We start from the raw sequence: 21,177 nt of genomic DNA, 5'->3' as shown, positions 1-21,177 counted from the left end.
GAAAACCGAGCTCTCTCTCCCCCAAAGCTGCGCGGAGGATGACAAAGAACGACGGAGGCGCCGCGGGGTGAAAATCTCAGCAGCAAAACGTTGCAAGAAATAAACCTACAAAATCCAAACCCCCAGTAAGTTTCCTGGTTCCTTCGGGTACCCATCGCGTCTCGCCGGCAGGTGGCAGTGCCGAGCCTCGCTCAGCCTGCAGGCTGGGTCCCCTTTCCTCGGAAACTTTCCTCCGCTTCCTCGGGTGGAGGAGGGGAGGGCGCAGGGCGCCACCTCTCGCCCGCCCCGCCCGAGGCTGCTATATAAGGGCCGGAGGAGCTCGCCTCCTGCTTTCCCCGGTGCAGCATGGGCCTGCCAGGAGCTCGCCGAGCACGGAGCGGCCGCTGACAGTAAGTGCTGGGGGGCGGCCGGCCTTTATATCTATCTATCTCTGATGGGGGGGCTCCTGGGGCAGCCACGTCACACTCAGCCCTCCCTTCAGGTACCTGCCCTCCTGCCCCGGCCGGGGTCCCCCGCAGACCTGACTGCAGCTGTCACAGCACGCGAGGGGCAATCGCCGCTTCCTGCAGCCCGGGACGCGCGAGGCATTGATTACAGAAAGCAAAGCCGCTCCTTCGCCTCCCTCCCGGGCTGATCCTGCCCTATGAACACTGCTCAGCTTACCTGCCCGAGAGCCGAGCCTCTTACCTGGCCCAAATGGTTCCGAGGGCCATTTTAAAAGACTTTTATCAGCCAGAAATGCAGCTCAGACCCTGGCAGGCGCCTGAGCCTCTGCACATAGGGACGGCGGGTGGGGGGGGGGGATCTTAGCCTTGACGAGCACTTTTATCAATGGATGGGGATTTCCGCAGCACCACTTCCAGTCGGATGAAGGGGATGTTACTCACAAGGCTCGTAGGTCCCTTTGCAAGAAAGAAGTTTGCTTTTGGCCCTGTGATCCTCTGGCATAACACTGTCCCTCTTGTTCCTGAAGAGGGTACAGCTGCTTGGAAGAGCCCTCCCCTTCCAATTAACCCTTTGGATACTTAATATTATTCACTTTTAAAAGTGAAATTATGCATAACTCCTTCTGATAACTGGAGAAACAGGCCTGCCCGGATCCTTGTTTAAAAATGCCTTTTAAACAGGGTTTACCACCCGGCCCCTTAACAGAGAGGTGCAGCTAATCCTGCTTTCCAATTTTTATAGGAAACCCAAGATACATGAGGTGGGGAGAGCCTGCATATCTGAGGGTGGGACATGGAGGAGTGTGTGCGGGGAGAGAGTGTCCATGTGCAAGGGGAATGGATGAGGGTGGGGAGGGAGCATGTTTGCGGGGAGGTGTGTGTTGGTGGGATACAATATTTCGGAACATTAGTAATAATACTACCTTTTCTTGCTGCTGAGAAAGAGGTGTGGCTTACTTTTTCAGTAGATGCCTTTGGCAGTTAATGATTAGCTGTATTTTCACAGGATTTGCATGCAGACGAGGATAAGGGGCCTGGCCTGGAGGAAGTTATGAATTTAGACAGTGTTTCCTATCCATCGGACTGCACCGTGGACTTTCCCAGTTGGAGCCACCAAAAGCCACCGAGTGGCAGAGCCAGCACTGCCGACACCTGCTCCCCAGACTGGAGCATGGGCCCTGGTCACGGTTTCGACAGCGATTTTTCCAGTCTGACCTGCGCGCCTGCAGCGACCAGCAGCGCGAGCGGCATGGCGGACCCGGAGCAGGCCCGCCTCCGGGTAAGGCCGGGCTGCGGGGACTCCCCGGAGCAGAGCGAAGTGCGGATGAAAGTCGACTTTTTCCGTAAGCTGGGCTACTCTTCAGAAGAGATCCACGTGGTCCTCCAGAAACTGGGCTGCCAGGCGGACACGAACACCGTGCTGGGGGAGCTGGTGAAGCACGGCGCTGCCGCCGCGGAGAGGGAGGCACCGCCTGAGGATCCCACAGACTCTCTCCTGCTTCCCCGCGGGGGCAGTGCCAGCAAATCGCCTTCGTCTCTGCCGCCTTCCGAGGAGACGGAAGCCAACAACCTGAAGCCCATTGTGATTGACGGAAGCAATGTGGCCATGAGGTATGGACTCTGTGTATCTCTTTGCATTACAAGTACAACAAGCTTTGAACGTGTGTCCACGTGCCTGGGTATAGGAATGCAAACAAAAAAAAAAAAGCATTAAAATCATAATTCTAGACCTATTTTTATAGCTTGAAACTTATAAAGCAGTATGGTGGCCTTATCAGCCCATTTGAATGTGCAGAAATAAAAGTCAACCAATAAGCAGGAAGTAATACCTCCTTTATGTATTTATTTTCTGGTTTTTTTTTTCTGGCATTTCAAAGCAGATTACATTCAGGTACTGTAGGTATTTCCCTGTCCACAGAGGGCTTACAGTCTCACAGGCTGATGCAATACCACGCGCTCAGGCCAGCGCACTGGTTAACCCGTGGCTGGACACGCACCCATAACCCCCGATGCAATAACGGGGGTTAGCACATCCAAAACCTGTGTCCAAACCAGCGCGTACCTAATAGCGCTCATCACATGTAAATGCCATGGTGGTGAGGCTGTTAGCTATGCCACCCGCATGTAAATAATAAACGTGCGCCCCACGCGCACGCCTTTACTCAAAAAGTAACGCCAGCCCCGGAGCTGGCGTTAACTTTTGGGGCTCTTCATCACTTAACACTTAGCAGAAAAGGTAAAAAATAATAAATGGTTGTTTTTTTTTAAATGTCTCGCTGGCGGTCAGGTTAGGAAAAGCGATGCTTGTAAATTGAGCGTCCGTTTTCCTAAGTCTCGGGCGACCGGTGCCGGGAAGGCGCTAGGGACGCACTATTTCCCCTAGCGCCTCCTCTCTAACGCAGCGGCTCATTATCCCACTGCGTCGCGCGCGCCCGGGAGAGGTGGAAAGAGGGGAGCTTGGCCGTTTTTCGCGTGCCGACGTTGCATGGGCCTGTGAGTTTGTACTGGAAGCCATGGAGGGTGAAGTGAGTTTCCTAAAGTCACAAGGAGCAGCAGGATTTGACCGGTAGTATCTGACCGGTAGTAACCACCAGGCTACTCCTCTGCTATTGGCCTAGGTTAATGCATTTTGACCTGATGAAGGGAGCATTGCCCTCAAAATCTAGTCCAACATCTTCAGATGGTCCAGTCAACAGCCCTCACCCCCAACTTATTGGTTGACCCTTATTTCTACAATTTCTCTGATAGATTAAGGACAGCAAGTTCATAGATGCAGTAGGGGCAAGCCAGTTCCTGGTGACAAGGTAACGCCTATAAATCAGAGACCTATGGCTGATATAAAGGTGTTTATTTTAGGTTTCTCAGCGGTTCCAGAGTAAATACTCTCTATCAGCTGTTCTCAGCCCATACATATGTATGAGATTATAGATCTGTAGGCATATAGTGGAAATATATGCACCAATATCTCATGCATAGTCATTGGGGATATCCTGAAACCCAGATCAGACACAAGGCCTGAGAAGTGGCCTGAGTACCACTGGCCACTGTGACCTTTACCAAGTTACATTATGTTACGGTGCCCAAGTTTGGCCAAGCCCAGCCATTCCTCTAAATATATAAATTAACGACTGAAAATTCCTTTCTAACCAGTAAAGCTATTATTAAAAGATAAATTAGGCTGCCATCCTAACGGAAGTAGGACAGGAAACTACAACTGCCTCCGTTTCCGCACCCTCATCTGTAATCACAGGCAGCGACAACTGACTAGCATTTTCAAGAAATTTATTTTCGTATCTGCATCTAAAAGTAAACTTAATGCAACTCATCTTACTGAGTATCCAAAGAAATCTGGCCGGTATATACGCATTATCTACACCATTGCTGTTCTCCTTTTCAAAATGAGCCTGGCCATGAAGGGTGTGCACACCGTGAGAGGCTGCCTAGCACTACAGTACAAATGTGCCTAGGCTGACACACACAAGTCAGCAGAAGTTCAATTTGGAGAAAAAGTATTCTCTGAATTATTTGTTGGCATAGTGCTGAGGAAGGAGAGGGCAGAGAGAAACATGGGTGTGTTGAACTACGCAAAGTAGAAAGAAGCCCTCCACCCTTCTTCTGCTGTCTCTGAATCGAGCAGAGAGAGAGTTCATTGACTTGGTAAGAATCCAGATGGTTGAAGGACTCTCACATCCTCCTGCACTGGGAAAAATTCCTGTCTGAGCAGAGAGCTAAGATCATACGACACACGCCTCCTCTTCCAAGGGATTGTGCAAAATAATGACAGTGTACGCAGAGAGGGCATTCCCTTGCGTTTTTTATTTGGGTCGGGTTCTTTCTCTGTTAATGTCCCAGTCACTGTGAGATTGCTGGCTAATTCTGTCTACGTAGGCGGACTTAACGTTTCCGAGAGTACGGCTGGGACGCTTTCTTCCTCTCGTCATAGCCTGTCGATGTGGGCTGTTGCCGAGTCAACCGGTTCAGAAGCAAAAAAAAAAACAAACCACAAAACAAAACACAAAACCTGGCACACAGGACGTGTGCGCCGTTTCCTTAGATCACAGGCCGAGGAGGGACTGCACCGCCTCAGGAGGAGGATGCTGCAGCCACGTTAGCAGGCGAGGGAAGACTCCTCGCAAACCCTGGGCAGGATACAGAGATGTGCCTGGTGAATATTCACTGTGGCCCCTGAGGACCAGCGTTGAGAAGGCTCACACTAATGAATCCCAGGTGCAGAAACTCAAAGGAGGAAGTACAAAAGTAGCGGACGGGATGCCCAGACAGCAGACTTTAGGTCGCTTTAAACTCAGTCTCACGGCTGCGGCAGAAAAAGACCATAGGGCCCATCTGGTCTGCCCCTCCGCACCAATCTGCAGTTAATGGCCAGAGAGCTTCACGTGCACTGGGGCCTGTGGTATTGTTGGAGGATTATCCGTGGCCCCTGGGATTCTCTGCAATGGGAGGGGGGCTTCCTGCTCGTCTGTCGCAGCTTTGCTCCAGGTCTCCCCCCAGCATTTTTCCCAAGAGTGATGAACAGTTTCATCCCTAAATCCAGAGGGGATGTTTGATGAATCTCCCTTTGCTAGGTTTTCCCTGTCCCGGTTTGCTGAGGCTGATGGAATTTCCCAGGATTCCCAGCTTTCATTGTAAGGAGATTTATTTGCATTTTATCACGGCACTTGGTCAGACATCCCTGAGGGGCGTGCACCCATAACCATTGATTGCAGAGCTCGGCTGCTGGGTGCACAGGGTATCTCGTCAACAAACACAAGGGTTGTTTCAGTTCCTAAAGCAGCCGTCACGAGGCAAGACAACTCCAGATGTTGCTGTGCACAGAAAAGGGGACCAGCCTTAACCACAACCGCTGCTCTCCAGCAGACGCAGAAGTCCAGGGCGCCTGCAGTTTCTGTTCGTAAAGAAGACTCAGATGAGGAGGATCATTTAGAGCCTTGTATAGAGCAGGTGACTTAGACAATTTTATCATCTCTTTTTTTTTTTTTTTTTATTTCTGGCAAGGGCTGATTTTACTGCAGTGGCTCATGTAGTCCACAGACTGAAGTCAGGCACAGATTTTGTGCTGAAACAGCATCCAGAAGTTTATTTACACTAACCTGACATTTTCTAACTTAGAGCTATTCAGGAGCGCGTGACAGAAACTAATAATCCACATAGTGGGGGGGGGGAGCAGGATATTGCACCATTAAATGATATTGCACTGTTAAATGCAAAACGAGGCATTTAAGCAAAACAAAGCGATTGTTTGGTATTCAAAACTTTGGCACTATCAAGGAAACGGATGAGTCCTTCGTGAATGCGATTGGCTGCAGTTTGAAGGAAGATTGCGTAAGCTTCCTGCACTGCTTTCCCAGAGCACCTTGGCCCTGACCTGAAAGAGCCTGTAACACCCGGGGCCACACCTTGCCGCCTCGCCTTTAATGATCTCTCACAGGCTGGGTCAGGGAAGCAGCCCTCGTGGAACCCGGGCTGGAGAATCCCCTTTCAGCCGAGTTCCCTAACTAGAGGCGGTGCCGAGGGGGAAGAGAAAAACCCCGTCCTGTTCTGCAGAGGGAAGGGCGCGGGACTTGTTGAAGGTCACCCCGTAAGGCAGGGTTCGGGGCGACTGCCAGGGCCGCCTCTCCTGAGACCACAGAAGAAGTGGATGCCGCGCAGGGTTGGGTCTGTCAGGAGTTTATTTACCTGTACAAGAGGTTTCATGCTCTCACTTTGGCCAGGGCTCAAACAGTTCTCCATCCCCCCCCCCCCCCCCCCCCCCCCCCCCACGGGTTCGGATTGGAGGGAGTTAGCCCCTCACCCCACCCCCGACACACACGTACAAGTAGATTTTAAGAGCCCTACGTGAGCCAAAGCCGGGAGATATGTGCAGAAGTTTAATTTAGGGGGATTAGGAAGTCAGAGGCCTATACCTGGGTGAACTGGGAACAGACTGGGGAAACTGGTAATTGTGCCTCCCACTTCCATGACAGAGCTGGCATTTGTGCCCACAAGCAGTGTCCACACAATTGCACATACATGTATGCGTGTACAGCCAAACTTATCTCATATGTGCATATACGTGCGTATGCTATAAAGTGGCCGGGTCCATTCGTGCACGTACATGTATGTGCATATACGTGCGTATGCTATAAAGTGGCCGGGTCCATTCATGCACGTACATGTATGTGCATATACGTGCGTATGCTATAAAGTGGCCGGGTCCATTCGTGCACATATATGTATGTGCATATACGTGTATGCTATAAAGTGGCCGGGTCCATTCGTGCACGTACATGTATGTGCATATACGTGCGTATGCTATAAAGTGGCCGGGTCCATTCGTGCACATATATGTATGTGCATATACGTGTATGCTATAAAGTGGCCAGGTCCATTCGTGCACGTACATGTATGTGCATATACGTGCGTATGCTATAAAGTGGCCGGGTCCATTCGTGCACATACATGTATGTGCATATACGTGTGTATGCTATAAAGTGGCCAGGTCCATTCGTGCATGTACATGTACATCCGCATGGCTGTTTAAAAGTTACTGTCACACTGTGTAGATCCACTCTTAGCCTAAAGCTCGCAGCTCACAGATCTTACATTTGATCCTCAGGCAAAAAACAGTCTGAGAAGCGACGTCTCTGAAAAATATATTTTCCATTTTCAAAAATGAATGTACCATTGACCCCCTCTGGGCATATTAAAGATTGGGCCCTTAGAAATGTATTTGATTCCTTCTAGCTCAATGTTTTCCAATCTTTGCAAAGCCAAAGCAAAACTGCTGTGCAGCACACCGACCTCCAGAGGGCACGCAGTGCGGACAAAGGGTCAGATCATCTATGGAAGTGCTGAGAGCTCCAGCAGCCCCTCGTCCAGATTTAAATAAGAAGGGGCAGTGACGCGCATGAACTCATCTTAATGGGTCCGTTTCCTCTACAGAGAAGTGCAGGAGATGTGGCTGCCACTGCCCCCAGCACTCAGTGAGTCCCATTCACTGCTTCATGCACGCTCTCTCCCTCTCACTCAGCCTGGGGATGGAAGGAGGAAGACGAGGAGGTTCTCTGCGCACTGTGTGTGCCGAACAAAGCGTGCCCTGCGTGCTGTCCATTCATTATCGCATGCGCGGTTTCAGCTGGGAGCTGCTGGCCCGGATCTGAGCATCAAGCAATGACACTGCCTGGGAAACCCTGCTCTAGGCTGGCAACCCTGCCTCTTTAGAAGAGAGCCTGTCTCTTCTTTCACCACGCTGTTTCCCATTTTCCCAGCGTCTCTCTCGTTCTTAAAAATGCCACATCTCCCATGCATTTAAGTGGGGGAAAATAAAACATTCCCCCTTTTTATGGACCAAGTCTCCTTCTCAAGAAGCTTTCAGAGAGGGCGGCAGTATGCCTTTAGATTTCGGAGTAATTGAACATCTGTAAAATGTAACATCTGTGCAGTGAAATCTCTTTTGGGGAATACCTGTAGGAAAAAATTCTCCCGCGCTAGCCCATAAAACAAACACAGAGATAAGAGACCTAGGGATTTTGCAGACCTTCCTACAGATCTGCCTTTTAAGGAAATAAAAGCCTTGTGCATTTGGGACTGTGATTCACATCAAGGTGTAATTACCAGAAAAGAAAATAAAGCAGAGTACAAAGTTTAATGCCTGTGAGTCAATCAGGTGACTTTCCAGGCCATAGTGTAACAGGAGGGGAATTTCCGCTTCAGAGCTGGCTGCACAACTCTCAATCTGGTGCAGAGCTACTTCCTTGCTGTGCTGACTCCGTCCTCCCCACACACACAGCACCGCTGTAAGCTTATGCAAATCTTTTTTTTCTCTTTATGTAAATCAGGCTCTACTTCCTTCTGAGGGGAATTTTCTGATCACCCCGTTTGGCAACGTTCCTTCTGGGCAGACGGCCCGGCTGATGGTATTACAGAAAAACAATCTCTCGCATTGTGTAAGCGCTCCCAGGAAGTAGACTCTTTTTAAAGGCTTTTTCCTGGGTTTGCTGTGTACCTGACTGCAGTTCGATGTGCCAGGAACTGACTCTTTGGCTAGATGGACCTCATGACATGAGGGGGTTGCTTCTGGAGAAATGTGAAACCTCTGTGGACAGGACCGAGTGAGAATTATCCAAGCAGAGACCCTGGGACAGCTTCCCCTCTGGATAGTTCTTATGATTGTTCAATAAAAGATACCCCCAGCCCCCTGCCAGAGCCCAGTTAGCTAAATTCCAAATCTGCTGCCCTCCTGGCAGTCAGGCCGATACAGAAAAACGCGCGGGAGAGCCGGCGAGCGCCCGCTCTCCCAGCGCACGCACAGGCCACGCTCCAGGGCACGCGATTCAGGAGGGTGGGCTATGCAAATTAGGGCCCCGATAAAAAGAGGCGCTAGGGACACTAGTGCGTCCCTAGCGCCTCTTTTCGGACAGGAGCGGCGGCTGTCAGCGGGTTTGACAACCGAAGCTCAATTTTGCAGGCGTCTGTTCTGAAACCCGCTGACAGCCACGGGTTCGGAAAATGGACGCCGGCAAAATTCAGTGTCCGGTTTTCAAGCCGCGGGCCGATTTAAAATTTTTTTTTTAATTATTTTTAACTTTTGGGACCTCCAACTTAATATCGCCATGATATTAAGTCAGAGGGTGCACAGAAAAGCAGTTTTTGCTTTCCCGGTGCGGCTTGGCTGCACATTTTACCTAGCGAATCACGCAGGAATAACTAATAGGGCCATCAACGTGCATTTGCATGTTGTGGGCGCTATTAGGTTTGGGGGGGGTTGGACGCGCGTTTTCGACGCGCTATTACTCCTTACTGAATAAGGGGTAAAGCTAGCGCGTCAAACGCGCGGCCGAACCCGGAGCGCACTGTACTGTATCGGCCCGAAAGTCAGATACTTGGGGATTTTCATTTTCAGGTTTTATTTTATTTTTCTGGATATTTACCTGGAATCACGGCAGGTAACTTTCTCCCAGCGATTCCTTCCATTTTTGTTCTTGTTTAATAAACACTGATGAAGCTCCCTGCAGACGCTGTGGGTCCCGCGCTCAGGAGCTTCATTAGGTCTGCGCTGAGCAGTGACGCTGTTCAACGCTGAAAGATGCGCAGTGGGGCCAGGCCGTCTCTTCATCTGGTGGGCGCCTTTTGGATGCCTGGGAACTCCGTTCACCCCTTTCACACCCACACACACACCCCCAGCTGGAATCTACAAAAGCCTGGGATAAGCACGGGGGTCCTCGGTTGCAATGAGAAGTGAAGGGAAAAGCAGAGTCTTCGGCATTGCCTCAGCAGACCCGGACGGGCCTCGCACTTCTTCTCCGCCTTCGCGTTCTCTGCTTCTATGAGAGAAGGAAAGTCCCACCTTTCATTTGCTGGACCCCTAAATTGAGTTCCCTACATGTTGGCCTTTTTCTGCCACCGCGCTGATTTTAGTTCAGCTGGAGGCGACTCTCAGGAGCCCCTCTAGTTGCCAGGTACGCAGACAGATTTAAACGAGACTATGTTTAGAGCAGGCCAAAAGCACCCGCATGCCTTCACCTGCTTTGTGTGCGGGCAGCTGAAAGGATGGAAATTGTGCAGGGGCCTTCTGAAAATTAAATGCCTCCACCCCAGGGACACCTCCTCGCCATCCAGCTGAGAGTCCATGCGCTGTGGATGTCTGAGTCTAATTTCAGCAATTTGAGAAGTTGCTGACCTTTCCTGAAAGGGCTAGTAAACATAAGTCTAAACCGCCCGGCTACAAAGCCAGATCTCATTTGTGCGTGTGCCTTAAGTGTGCTCTGATCTTAGGGGAGGCCTAAAGAGGAATCTCCCACTTTTATTTTATATCAAAAATAAAGTACTTCCCCACTTTTATTATGAAGCAACGTTATCTTTGAACTGAGGTTACCTGAAGGCCTGGAACTGGTTTACACTGGGATGAATTTAACTGGAGTCATGCTCTCAATGCAATCCAGCCTCCAGTTTCAGATTTCTCTTGTGCAAGCAGAGACCTGGAGGCTGCTAGGTACATTTCCTAGTTAATGTGCAACTTTCGCTGTGATAACACTGCACTGCTGAGAATTGTGTCCAAGGCACTTAATTAATGGAAACCTAGCTGGTAATTAATGATCTGTCGGGCAGAGATGCTTCCGGAAACAAAGAAAAGGTTCTAAGGTCCAAAAAGCTGACCCTTCCAACTGATCCATCAATAATACGAGTAAACACAGGCCCTGGAATGTCCCAGCCTTTGCATAATTGCCGCCTTATGATTATTATTGTGCAGGAATGCCTTTCTGGGCCTCCAGTCTGCAAAATTTGGAGGTGTGCGAACACTGGGGCCCGGGAGCAAAGCATGGGATGAAGCCAAGACCCTGCCTGAGCCAGCCTTATGTGAGGCAGAACCGCTGTGGCTGAGTCAGCAACTTTGCAGTCCAGTGGCCCCCGCTTGCCCCCTCAGCTCCTGTTGGCTACGAGGGAAAACGCTAGTCAAGAAGATTTCAAAAAACATAATCAGTTGGCTAACCTGGAGAAGACAAACGTGTTTTCAACTGTAACCTGAAGGCATAAGGAGAGAGACCCATTGAGTCTTGAACTTGTGACCCGGAGCTTCTCATGTGCTGCATATCAGGGAAGTGGTGACCAGCCACGAAAAGCGGAATAGAAATATTAAATTACATTTAAAACCCAAACCATTTCTGTGAAGCTCAGGCACGTAGCAGCCTTCCAGGGTTTTTGCCCGTCCCTTCATTTTGGGAAGGAAATAGGGATGTGCATTCGTTTTTTGACGACAGGGAATTTTGTACGAAATTCCCTAAATCGTCATGGATCGGCAACACCGAAAACCGATTGCATTTTTCCCGAATTTCAGGGAAAATCTGTTTTCTGGTTAGCGCGCACTCACAAAAACTGTTAATTTTTGTTACGTTTTGTTACTTTTTGCTAACTTTTTTGTTAGTTTTTGTGAGTGCGCACTAAGCCAAAAACCAATTTTTCACGAAAAAAAACTCGCTGATCCACAGGAAAACGAGATGTTCCCGCGGCCACTCGAATCCGAAAGCGAAAACGATTGGACACCCGATGCACATCTCTAGAAGGAAATACGATTTGTGCTCAGTATAAGTCTAAGAAACAGAGAAACATGACAACACATAAAGACCTTTACGGCCCATCCACCCCAGCTATTGCCATCCCTGCCACTCCCTCAATTAATAATAAAAGCCAGTAAAGGACCAATGGGAAGTGCTTCCCTTAACATTAAAAGAGATTGAAAGCACCAGGACTGGCATCGAAGCTTTTACTTCCCAATGAAAGAGATCCTTAGAAGAAGGTTCCATTGCGGGGGGGGGGGAGCTATATTCAGCAGCGCATGCAGTTTCCCTCTAAAAGTTGCGTACAAGGTATTTCTGCCGGCCGTGGAATGGGGCCAAAACAACACTCGTGGATGTGAAAATGCAATTCTTCACGCGCTGTTTACTCCCCCGACCTAAACACTCCCCCCCCCCCCCCCCCCCCCCCCCCCCTCCCGGCCGCTGGGGCCACCTCCTTAATTGGGCTGAACGTCCGTGCGTGAGGAACCTCTGCGCGCACACTTAGCTGAATTGCGAAATGCGATTCTCAGCCAGGGCACTCTGCCTGGGCGCCGGCTTGGTCACCTGTCGAAATCCCTTCGGAAATTTCCCCGCTATACGTTTTCCCCAGATTTGCAGCTGCAAGAGTGCTAAGGGCTTAAATTAAGGCACATTTTTAGCTGAAGCTTGGGACCTAAAGATTCAGCTGAAAATGTTCTCTCAAATAATAATTGTATTTGTAATTAGTTTCTGAGTTATCTCTCTCCATCTCCTTTCCTCCTCCCTGTTTTATTGTAACTTCTCGCTTCTTCTGGTTAAGGTTAATGTTACAATACTTCTGTTCTCTGTAAACCGGTACGATATAATCTTTATCATGAATGTCGGTATAAAAATGTATTAAATAAATAAACCTAAACTTGAGGCCTGTAATTCACTTGCTTGGATTTAGGTGCCTAGGGCTGAAAATCAGTGCTAGGCACCTAACTGCCCCCTCACACAACTTCGCCTTGGAGCTGTGCCACTTTATGGGCGCCTAAATTTTTTTGGGGGCTCAGCCCTTGTCAGTTTTCCAAGGGGCCGACTTAGACGCCTAATGCCCTCAGTTTTTTGGTACTAAACCCTGTGAAAGCCAGTGGATTACTGCAACCTATAATGCAGTCCCTGACGCCTATCGAGTCTTATTTCTGTTTTGCTTCTTGAAGGCAGACATTTTGTCCATGCAATACGGAAATAAAGTAATGTTTGCTTCATGCAAGACGAGGGAGTTCTGTTTTCAAAGAGCAGCATATCCTTCATTTACCAGAGCTTACTCTTTTTTTTTTGCCCTTCACAAGAATCAAGGGCCAGCGAGCCACGGATAATCCGGGGTGGGGAGGGGCGAGCCACGGTGTCCAGTGTTGCCATCAGATCATCGGCGTTGGGCCCCGGCCTTCTGTATGTTTCTGGCAAAGCACAATTAATCTGTGTTGTGTGTCTCACCCTTTTTCCCCCGCAGCCACGGAAATAAAGAAGTATTTTCCTGTCGCGGTATTCTGCTGGCCGTGACCTGGTTTCTGGATAGAGGTCACACCGACGTCACCGTCTTTGTGCCTTCGTGGAGAAAAGAACAGCCAAGGCCCGATGTGCCCATCACAGGTAGTGCATCTCAAAGCCACGTGCTTGCCTTTTTTTCTCCTTCTTTTTTTTTTTTTTTAATTCCACGCAAGCATCAAAATTAGTGGCCGGAGCCATCAGAGTGAATTAGTGCATCTAACTTCAGTTTAAAAAAAAATGTGGTTTTTTTTTTTAATTCTCACTCCAAGAAACATAGACCCACTTAGAAACTGGAGGCCCATTTCTTTCTTCAGCCCGTCTCCGGCTTTTCCCCTCGCTCCTCTCCATGCTTGCTGCAGGATTTCTTCAGGTTCATATCATCACCCCCTTGATCTAGAACTTTCTTTTTCACAGGAATAAAAAAAAAAAAAAAAATCCTCAACTCTTATTTGTACCTTTGAGGTATCTGAAGGTCTCCTTGCACCATGCTGTCCCTGTGGAATAACTCGCAGATGTAGCTTCCCAAGGCCGCCTGGGTTTGGTTAGATATATTTGCACAGGGGCACTCCAGAGCAGGAACTGGGAGCCGCTGGAGACTTCAGAAGAAAAACGCAGGGCTGGAGGGCGGCTGGCTGTGCCGCTGTATAACTGGAGGGTTTGCCATGAACCCGATCTTATATCACCACACGCGTCCTCATGGAGAACCAATCATTGGCTTAAAAAAAACCGGCACCGGACTATAGCGTGCACCGATGCCAAGGCCCAGTTCTGTCCGTGGAAAGATGGCCTGGTCATTTGATAATTGCAATAGGCTAAAACCAGAAATCAGGGTTGAAATCTGCTTCCCTCACCCTGACACGCACTCTGGGAAGTCACTTTCTCTCCTGTTGCCTCGGGTACCCATTTGGATTGTAAGCTCTTTGGGGAAGGGGATTTCAGTAATGAGCTCTGAGCATCATTTTGAGAGGCAGGCTAAAAATCCAAATTCACTATTAATTAAGAGGAAAACGAGTGCTGGTGTGAGAGCTCTGAAGGTCTGAGATGCTGTCAGCCAGAATGATTAAGGAAGTAAAAGAACAGAAAGGAATGTGTTTCTATTAAAAAAAAAAAAAAAAAAAAAAAAAAACCCGCCACCACTTCTTTCTAAGAAAAGGCAGGCTTATTTTTAGTGACCTTTACCAATTCGAAAGCAAAATGCGGAATTACAGGAAATATTGCAGGGCTACGACCACGCAAAATGGCTGCTGGTCTGTCCTTCCCTCTGTGCCCCACTTAACATCTCTCGTAAATTCACCTGCATTCAGTGAAACCTGGCCGCATTATCCCTGGCTTAAAATTCACCGGGGCATTTTGTGTCTCAGCTGAGAACATTTCAGCATGAATGCAGTGCAGTCTGCTACTTGGTGCCACTATTTTTCATCTGAAATGCATGGCTCTGGGTCTGTCCATTCAGCGCGGAATGTGCCCAGGGACCCCGAGCTTATCCACATTCAGCACCGAGCGTGCTCGACCCTAAAATCCACTTCCAGTCGGGTCTGCTGAACCCAGGTGCCTCATCTTGCCTTCTCTTTTATTTTATTATTATTTTTTTTTTTTTACAATTGCTGCAGATCAAAATATTCTGCGGGAGCTGGAGAAAAAGAAGATTCTTGTCTTCACGCCTTCTCGGCGAGTTGGCGGCAAGCGAGTCGTGTGCTACGATGACCGGTTCATCGTGAAGCTGGCCTACGAGTCCGATGGCATCATCGTGTCCAATGACACCTACCGCGACCTGCAGAACGAGCGGCCCGAGTGGAAAAAGTTCATCGAGGAGTGGCTGCTGATGTTCTCGTTTGTGAATGACAAGTAGGTGGCCTCTTCTCCCCGGGAGCTTTCTTTCTCCCTTCTGTTGGTGCAAGCAGCTTAGTTTTATTTTTGAGGGGTGGAGATTGACTTAATGAAGATCATTTTCAGACAGCCCACAGAGGACTTTAATCCCAAATTTGCAAAGCTAACTTTTGCCCCCAAGTCCACTTTTAAAACCTTGCGGGTTGCCCCAGCCTGCGTGCATATATGCGAGCAACGAGGCACTCGTGCACCAGAGCAAATGTAACTTTCTGCGTGTGCATTTACAAAAAAAAATCAAACGCATGCTTTCCCCAGCCCCTACCATGAGCATGGGGGAGGGGGGAAAGCATGCACGTAATCTCGTACCCTTCCCTGCACAGCCTCCCTCGCCCCCAGCAACATTCCCTGTGCACCCCCAGGCCGTGAAACAAGTACACATGAAAAGAAAAATAGAACTGAGTTTCAGAGGACACCCCGCACAAATGTGTACGCTACGCTGCACACAAAAACTGTTTTGCACACTCAGCCCACGAAATTTAGAGGGAACACTGCCCCCACAGGCAATTTTCAAAAGTCAGATCACACACACAAACCAGGGCTTATGCACATAAATCCTCAAAATTACCCCCAAAATGAGAGAGTAACACTTGCCAGTCTTGGGGTGGAGAGTAGGGATGTGCTGCTGTTTTAAAACAGGGAAATAACAGCAACATTAAGTGGCACAGAATTCTACAAAATGTCATTTCCGTTCTGTCACTGTAGTGCACTCACAAGAGAAACAAAATCTAATAGAAAGTGAAGCACCAGGGTTTTCTTTTCTGTAGAATCCCTTAGTGCAGAGGTCTGGGCCCTGGTCTCAGGGTCTGTAGACGGGACCTGCCTGTTCTCTAGACGTCACGCAGGCACCGCTGGGCCAGCCAAAGGTGTGGCAGTCTGTGGAAACTCCCCAGCACTGCAGTCACCTGTTTTAATATGAAAAGCAATAACCAGAAAACACCGGGTGATTAAATAGTCAGAATACACGCAGCTGCTGTGCAATGCATGTGGAAATGGCTGGGCATAAATATTTTCCAAAAAATATATACTGAGTGACTACACTTATTATTAAACTTTGCACCACAGTCGTGTAGGCTATAAAAATCAGTACATTTTTGAAGAAAAAACAAGATACATTGATTGAATAGTAAACACATCACAGGGGAGTTTTGAAGAAACGTTTATAAGCATAAAACAGAGCACTTGCATTCTTACTCCAAACATGATTACTTCAAGAAATACAGAGATAGCTTAAAAAACAGAAACCCAGTAATCATTTTTTTTTAAGTTTCTTCAGGGCTGGGAGGGGTGAGCAGGGCACAGAGTCTTGCTTCAGCATGTTTATCCAGTAGGTAAACAATGAGAGAGCACATTTCAGCTTTTTGTTAGAAAAAGTCCCAGGCGTGTTATTCCAATGGCCGTCCATATTTTTCCACTTGGAGCTCAGCCAAGAGCTCTAACGGAATCAGGAAACCCATCGCAAAAATAAGAAAAGAGAAGAAAAATCACACCATTTTCTTTCCTTCAGGTTTATGCCTCCAGATGATCCTCTGGGTCGCCACGGGCCCAGCCTGGATAATTTCCTAAGAAAGAAAGCCGTCGTACCAGAGCACAAGAAACCACAGTGTCCTTACGGTGAGTCAGCTGCTGGAGCCTTCTGGCCTGGAGCACCATCGCACTCTCGGGAGCGCTTCTGAAAAGGAAACAACATGAGATGCCCGCAGAAAGGATAGGAGTCAGGAAACTTGTGATGTGGGGGGGAAATGGAAGGAATAATTGCAAATGTATGGGGAGTCTTGGCAAAAGACGCAAGGGAGGTTTGTGCAGAGGAGTCGATTCGTGGCGCAGGGCGGCTGCCGTTCCTGGCATCTCATTGGGTTTGCCTTTTCGTCGGCTCCATTTTAAAAGGTCAGGTTAACATGCATGGAGGCTGTACCTTGTACGTCACTCATATTTCTTTCGTATGTCTCTCCTTGCATGCAGGTAAGAAATGCACGTATGGGATTAAATGCAAGTTTTATCACCCAGAGAGGATCAATCAGCCGCAGCGCTCTCTAGCGGATGAACTTCGAGCCAACGCAAGACTTTCACCAACAAAAAGCACAACTTGTTCGCACAGTGCTCACAAGGATGACAAAAAGGCAAGAAGGCCATCCCAAGCCCAGCCAACATCAGCCATGCCCTTGGAGTTAGACAAAATCTCCATGCCGAAGGTTTCTGTGGCGAGAAGAAACTCCGAGCATACAGCAAAAGTAACTGACAGTTCTGCTGCCATAAAAGGTGGCGCATCAACTAGTCTTCCTTCCCATAATGGTAGCCATGGACCTCCTGACTGGTACCAGTACTCCCCTTCTTCCCACATGGACTCACTCACTTACCTCTCCCAAGATCACCTGGATTCTGGCATTGGATCTCTTGAAAGCCAAATGGCCGAGATGTGGCCTGATAGGACAAACAGCCAGTGTGAGCATTCCCCGGCCAATCAAATGGGGCCATGTGCTTACTGCAGCTCTAGACCTATGTACCATCCATCTCATTTTCTAGACCATGACAGCTTTCAGCATCAAGGATCTCAACCCGTTTCCTCAAGTTGCAAAAGCTCTAACTTTGCACCATATAGCCAAGAGATTTCTCAAGCTAGGTCATCTCGTGGACACGGGAGATCAGTACATCCGTCCCCAGCTGGGCATTACAGCCTCCCCGAAGATTACAGTTCTGCCTCCCATCATTCTCCTGAATACTGGTTCAAGCCGAAGCACAGTTCTCTTCAAGGCAGACACAGCAGAGACCCCCCACACCAATTACAAAGAGCACCGGCATCAGCGTACAGTGATCCTGGCCAGTGGTCTCCACATGACCGCTATGCAGCAGAACGAACAAGTGTCCGTACAAAACTGTGTGGAATATTTCACCCCCATTTAGTAGATGCGGTGATGAACCTTTTCCCGCAACTGATGGACCCCCAAAGGCTAGCTGCTGAAATATTAACCTATAAATCTCAAACGCCAGGGCTGTAAGAACTCACTGTGCCCAGCCATGGTGAAGGCTGTTGATAGTAGAATGAGTTGACTATGGAAAGTCATCTGCACAATAGCTGAATCTACCCCCTGCGGAAATAATGAGGGTGTTTTCCCTAGGTCAGATTTCCAAATGTGGTCCTCAAATACAGATCTTTGGGGTAATCAGAATATGCAAATTATCCAGACCTTTTGACCCGGGGCAGACAAACATTCCTTAGGATTATTCCTTGTAAATATCCTGAAGCCCAGGACTGGATTTGAAGCCCATCGCCCTAGCTCCTTCCTTAATTAAAGTTCATGACTTCCTTACTGCTTGTATACAAATATAGACAGTTCCATATTTTTAATTGTACCTATTAATTATTTTATTCCAGTTAAGAGAGTAGAGAATACTCTCTTTCTTTTGTAAATACTGCACAAAATGAGTAATTTGATAAAACCCAATTGCTTCTCTGGTCATAATGTAAAAACATGCAAACCAAATGTCATGTTTTCAGCAGCAAACAGATATTGACCTTCGGTGGCCAGAAGCAATTGATTTGTTGATGCATATTGTATCTCTTCGTTAGCAAAATTAATTTTGATAACGTCTTTCATGATGGTTCAGTGTGGAATGAACGATGCACAGATTCTGTAAAAGAAAAGCAGGATTTCTGGCTGAAATTCATGCTTTGTGTTTTTCTGTGCTTGAAAGGATCACAGAGTGACCACCTTTACCAGCGTCGTTGGCACCATGTGCCACAGAACTCCATGGTATCTGGAACACTGTATACCCTTTCACTATACATTACAAAATTGTAATGTTCCACGTTAGTAAGCACACTGCTTCTTTAATAATATTTTGTGACTGGATAAGAAATCTGCAAAGTATATTTTAATTGCAGGAAAAATTGTTGGAACGTATGGAAACTGTTTTTACTGTGTGTATTTTTTTTTTATTATAAGATGTGTCAAATTTTCTCAAAATAAAGATTTCTCATCGCCTTACACCCCCACTTCCTTAAAAATAAAACAAAAACCAACTTGAAACATTGTACTTTCCTCCTGCAAATACACCCTAAACTGTCCTACACCATCCCAGACTCCCAGCAAGAAAGAGTCTCTTAATTTCTTGGCAGGCAGAGAAGACACGAGCTACGATGGCGTCAGCGGCGTGACACCGCGTTCCATTCGGCAAGTTTCATAACGAACACTTCCTGAAGCCCTGGGAAAAAAATGACGCACTTTGTTCGGTGGACTTGGCAAAGATTGAGAGTCATGGGATTCTGCAACCTTCCCGAGGCACGTAAATGGCCCGATCTCTCAAGATATCCCACCCATGACCACTGTATTTTTCAGGGTGCTGAAAGAGCTACTCAGGCCAGCCTGGGGCAAGGAAGGAAGTGTCATATGGAGATTTTCGCCCCTGTGTGATTTTTTTTGCACGTCTCTTCTCTGTCCTTTGCTAATTAGAGAATTGACTGCTTCTAATAGCTGTTGTACTGAAACTGGATATGCAGAATCTTATTCGGAATTTGGTACAGTTCCTTATGTATGTACGTTGGAAAGGGGAGGCGACTGGAAGAGCCGTTGCATTACATAAAATAAAAAATTTAGAATTGGAATTGAATTGGCGATTCTTTACTTCCATCCAACGGTTGCACGTTTTCACTAGGGTACACAAGAGTCAGTGGAGCTTGAATCCTGGCGATAGTTAGTGGACCAGAGTCGCCAGTACACAGTATAACAGAGTTAATACTGTATGGGATGTGGTGGTAGGTAGGTCGCTTGGCTCTGTATTCAGCTGAAAATGTCTTAAACACTCTTAGACACTTTCAGCCTTAATTTCCATGGTCAGAGCGCTAGGAACAGAAGTGTGCACATTTGTAATATCTTTAAAATCCAAACTTCTATTTCTCAACTTGAATAAACAAAAATAAAAGTGATGATGGTCCTGACTATTCCTTGTGCACAGACTGTCAGTAAGGGCAGCGCTATAGGAAGAACAAAATGTTTAATCCCATTGCTGTGCACAATGCACCAGTTCCTTACATTACTTCTCTTGTTAAGAACCCTCGGACATCTCTGGCAATGTTTTCACCTGATATTTCTGAATGGTGCAGGGTTGGATTAAGATTCATTGGTCAATTATTTAAAAGACCACCCTTTCAAAACATTTCAGGATTTATTGGGAGAGTATCAGATTCCTAAACATGGAGCTCCGTATTTGGACACAGTCCGGATAGCAGAGTTAGCTGAATAAACTTACTCGGCTAACTTTGGAGGGATATTGAATGGTGCTTCGGAGTTAGTCAGCTAAATGCTTTTGAATATGGACCTCCAATTATTTATATTTACAATTAAAGAAAGACGTTTTAAATCTGGCTGGGGTGAGCGATAAATTTGAAGGATGTGAGGGGCTTGAGAAGGATGATATAGGTCACCTGGTATCTCAACTGAATGCTAGCATTAGGGAAGAACCAGGAGAAGAAGATAAATTGATAAGTATTATAAGGAAATGGAATGTTGATCTTCACATTAATCTTGGGTTTAGAGGCTGGAAACATATTTGTAAGGTCTCCAAAAGAATTTCTATTTGATATAAAAGTCAAGAACAGTTATTTAAAATACTATATGGCACATTCCCAACTATTTTCTATTCCAAGGGCAGTAATGTTAGGCCATTATGTTGGAGACGTTGCGGGCAGGTTGGTAATTACATTCATATGTGGTAGGAATGCCAAGTGGTGCATGATTTTTGGTCTCAGGTGGTGGATGATATTGCAATCAAATACGGAAAGAGAAAGATTGTAGAACCATCTGTCTGACTATTGAGTTTTTGGAAGGACAGGTTAATTATGGCTGGGTCCAGGAAACTGGCTAACCAACTTTTGAATGCAGCTCAACTGACTTTAGCTCAAATGTGGAAAGAATCTCCTCAAATTATTTGCTGGGAAAATAAAACAAACAAACAAAAAAAAAAACCAGGCTTCTGGAGGCCCTAGCTGGCCTTCCCAGGCCAAAAGAATGCCCCAAGCTAATTCAGTGCTGATGTCTAGTCAAGGGCCAGGTCTGTCGTCAAGGTCTAGCCTTAGGCTGGGCCTGGTGCGCAGGTCTTGCCTTGATGCCTAGGCCCAGGCTGGGGCCTAGTCCAGAGTTTGCTTGGAGATGGCTGGGTGCTTGAAAAGTGCTGGGACCAGGGAGCTCTCACACTGATTCCCTCTTAACCCATCCTGGCTCCAGTGATGTCTAGTTGCCCCATCCTGCATCCCAGGGCTTGAAAAATGATGCTGTCTGAGGATGGTG

The 21,177-nt window shown here is 47.7% G+C and overlaps 1 protein-coding gene across 1 annotated transcript; it reads left to right on the top strand.

The window, feature by feature from the left end:
- The first annotated feature begins 313 nt into the window (after positions 1–313).
- Positions 314–19,496, top strand: ZC3H12A (zinc finger CCCH-type containing 12A). Its single transcript, XM_029620111.1, has 6 exons — positions 314–389; positions 1,453–2,057; positions 12,972–13,111; positions 14,620–14,854; positions 16,401–16,507; positions 16,856–19,496. Exons 2-6 carry the CDS (start codon positions 1,498–1,500, stop codon positions 17,887–17,889), a joined length of 2,076 nt encoding a protein of 691 aa, XP_029475971.1. The 5' UTR covers positions 314–389; positions 1,453–1,497; the 3' UTR covers positions 17,890–19,496.
- The last annotated feature ends 1,681 nt before the right edge of the window (positions 19,497–21,177 follow it).

This window comes from Rhinatrema bivittatum, chromosome 11 (genome assembly GCF_901001135.1).
Source record: "Rhinatrema bivittatum chromosome 11, aRhiBiv1.1, whole genome shotgun sequence".
NCBI classification, from domain to species: Eukaryota; Metazoa; Chordata; class Amphibia; order Gymnophiona; family Rhinatrematidae; genus Rhinatrema; species Rhinatrema bivittatum.
The sequence above is the reverse complement of the archived record's forward strand: the minus strand, read 5'-3'. Positions and strand labels throughout refer to the sequence as shown.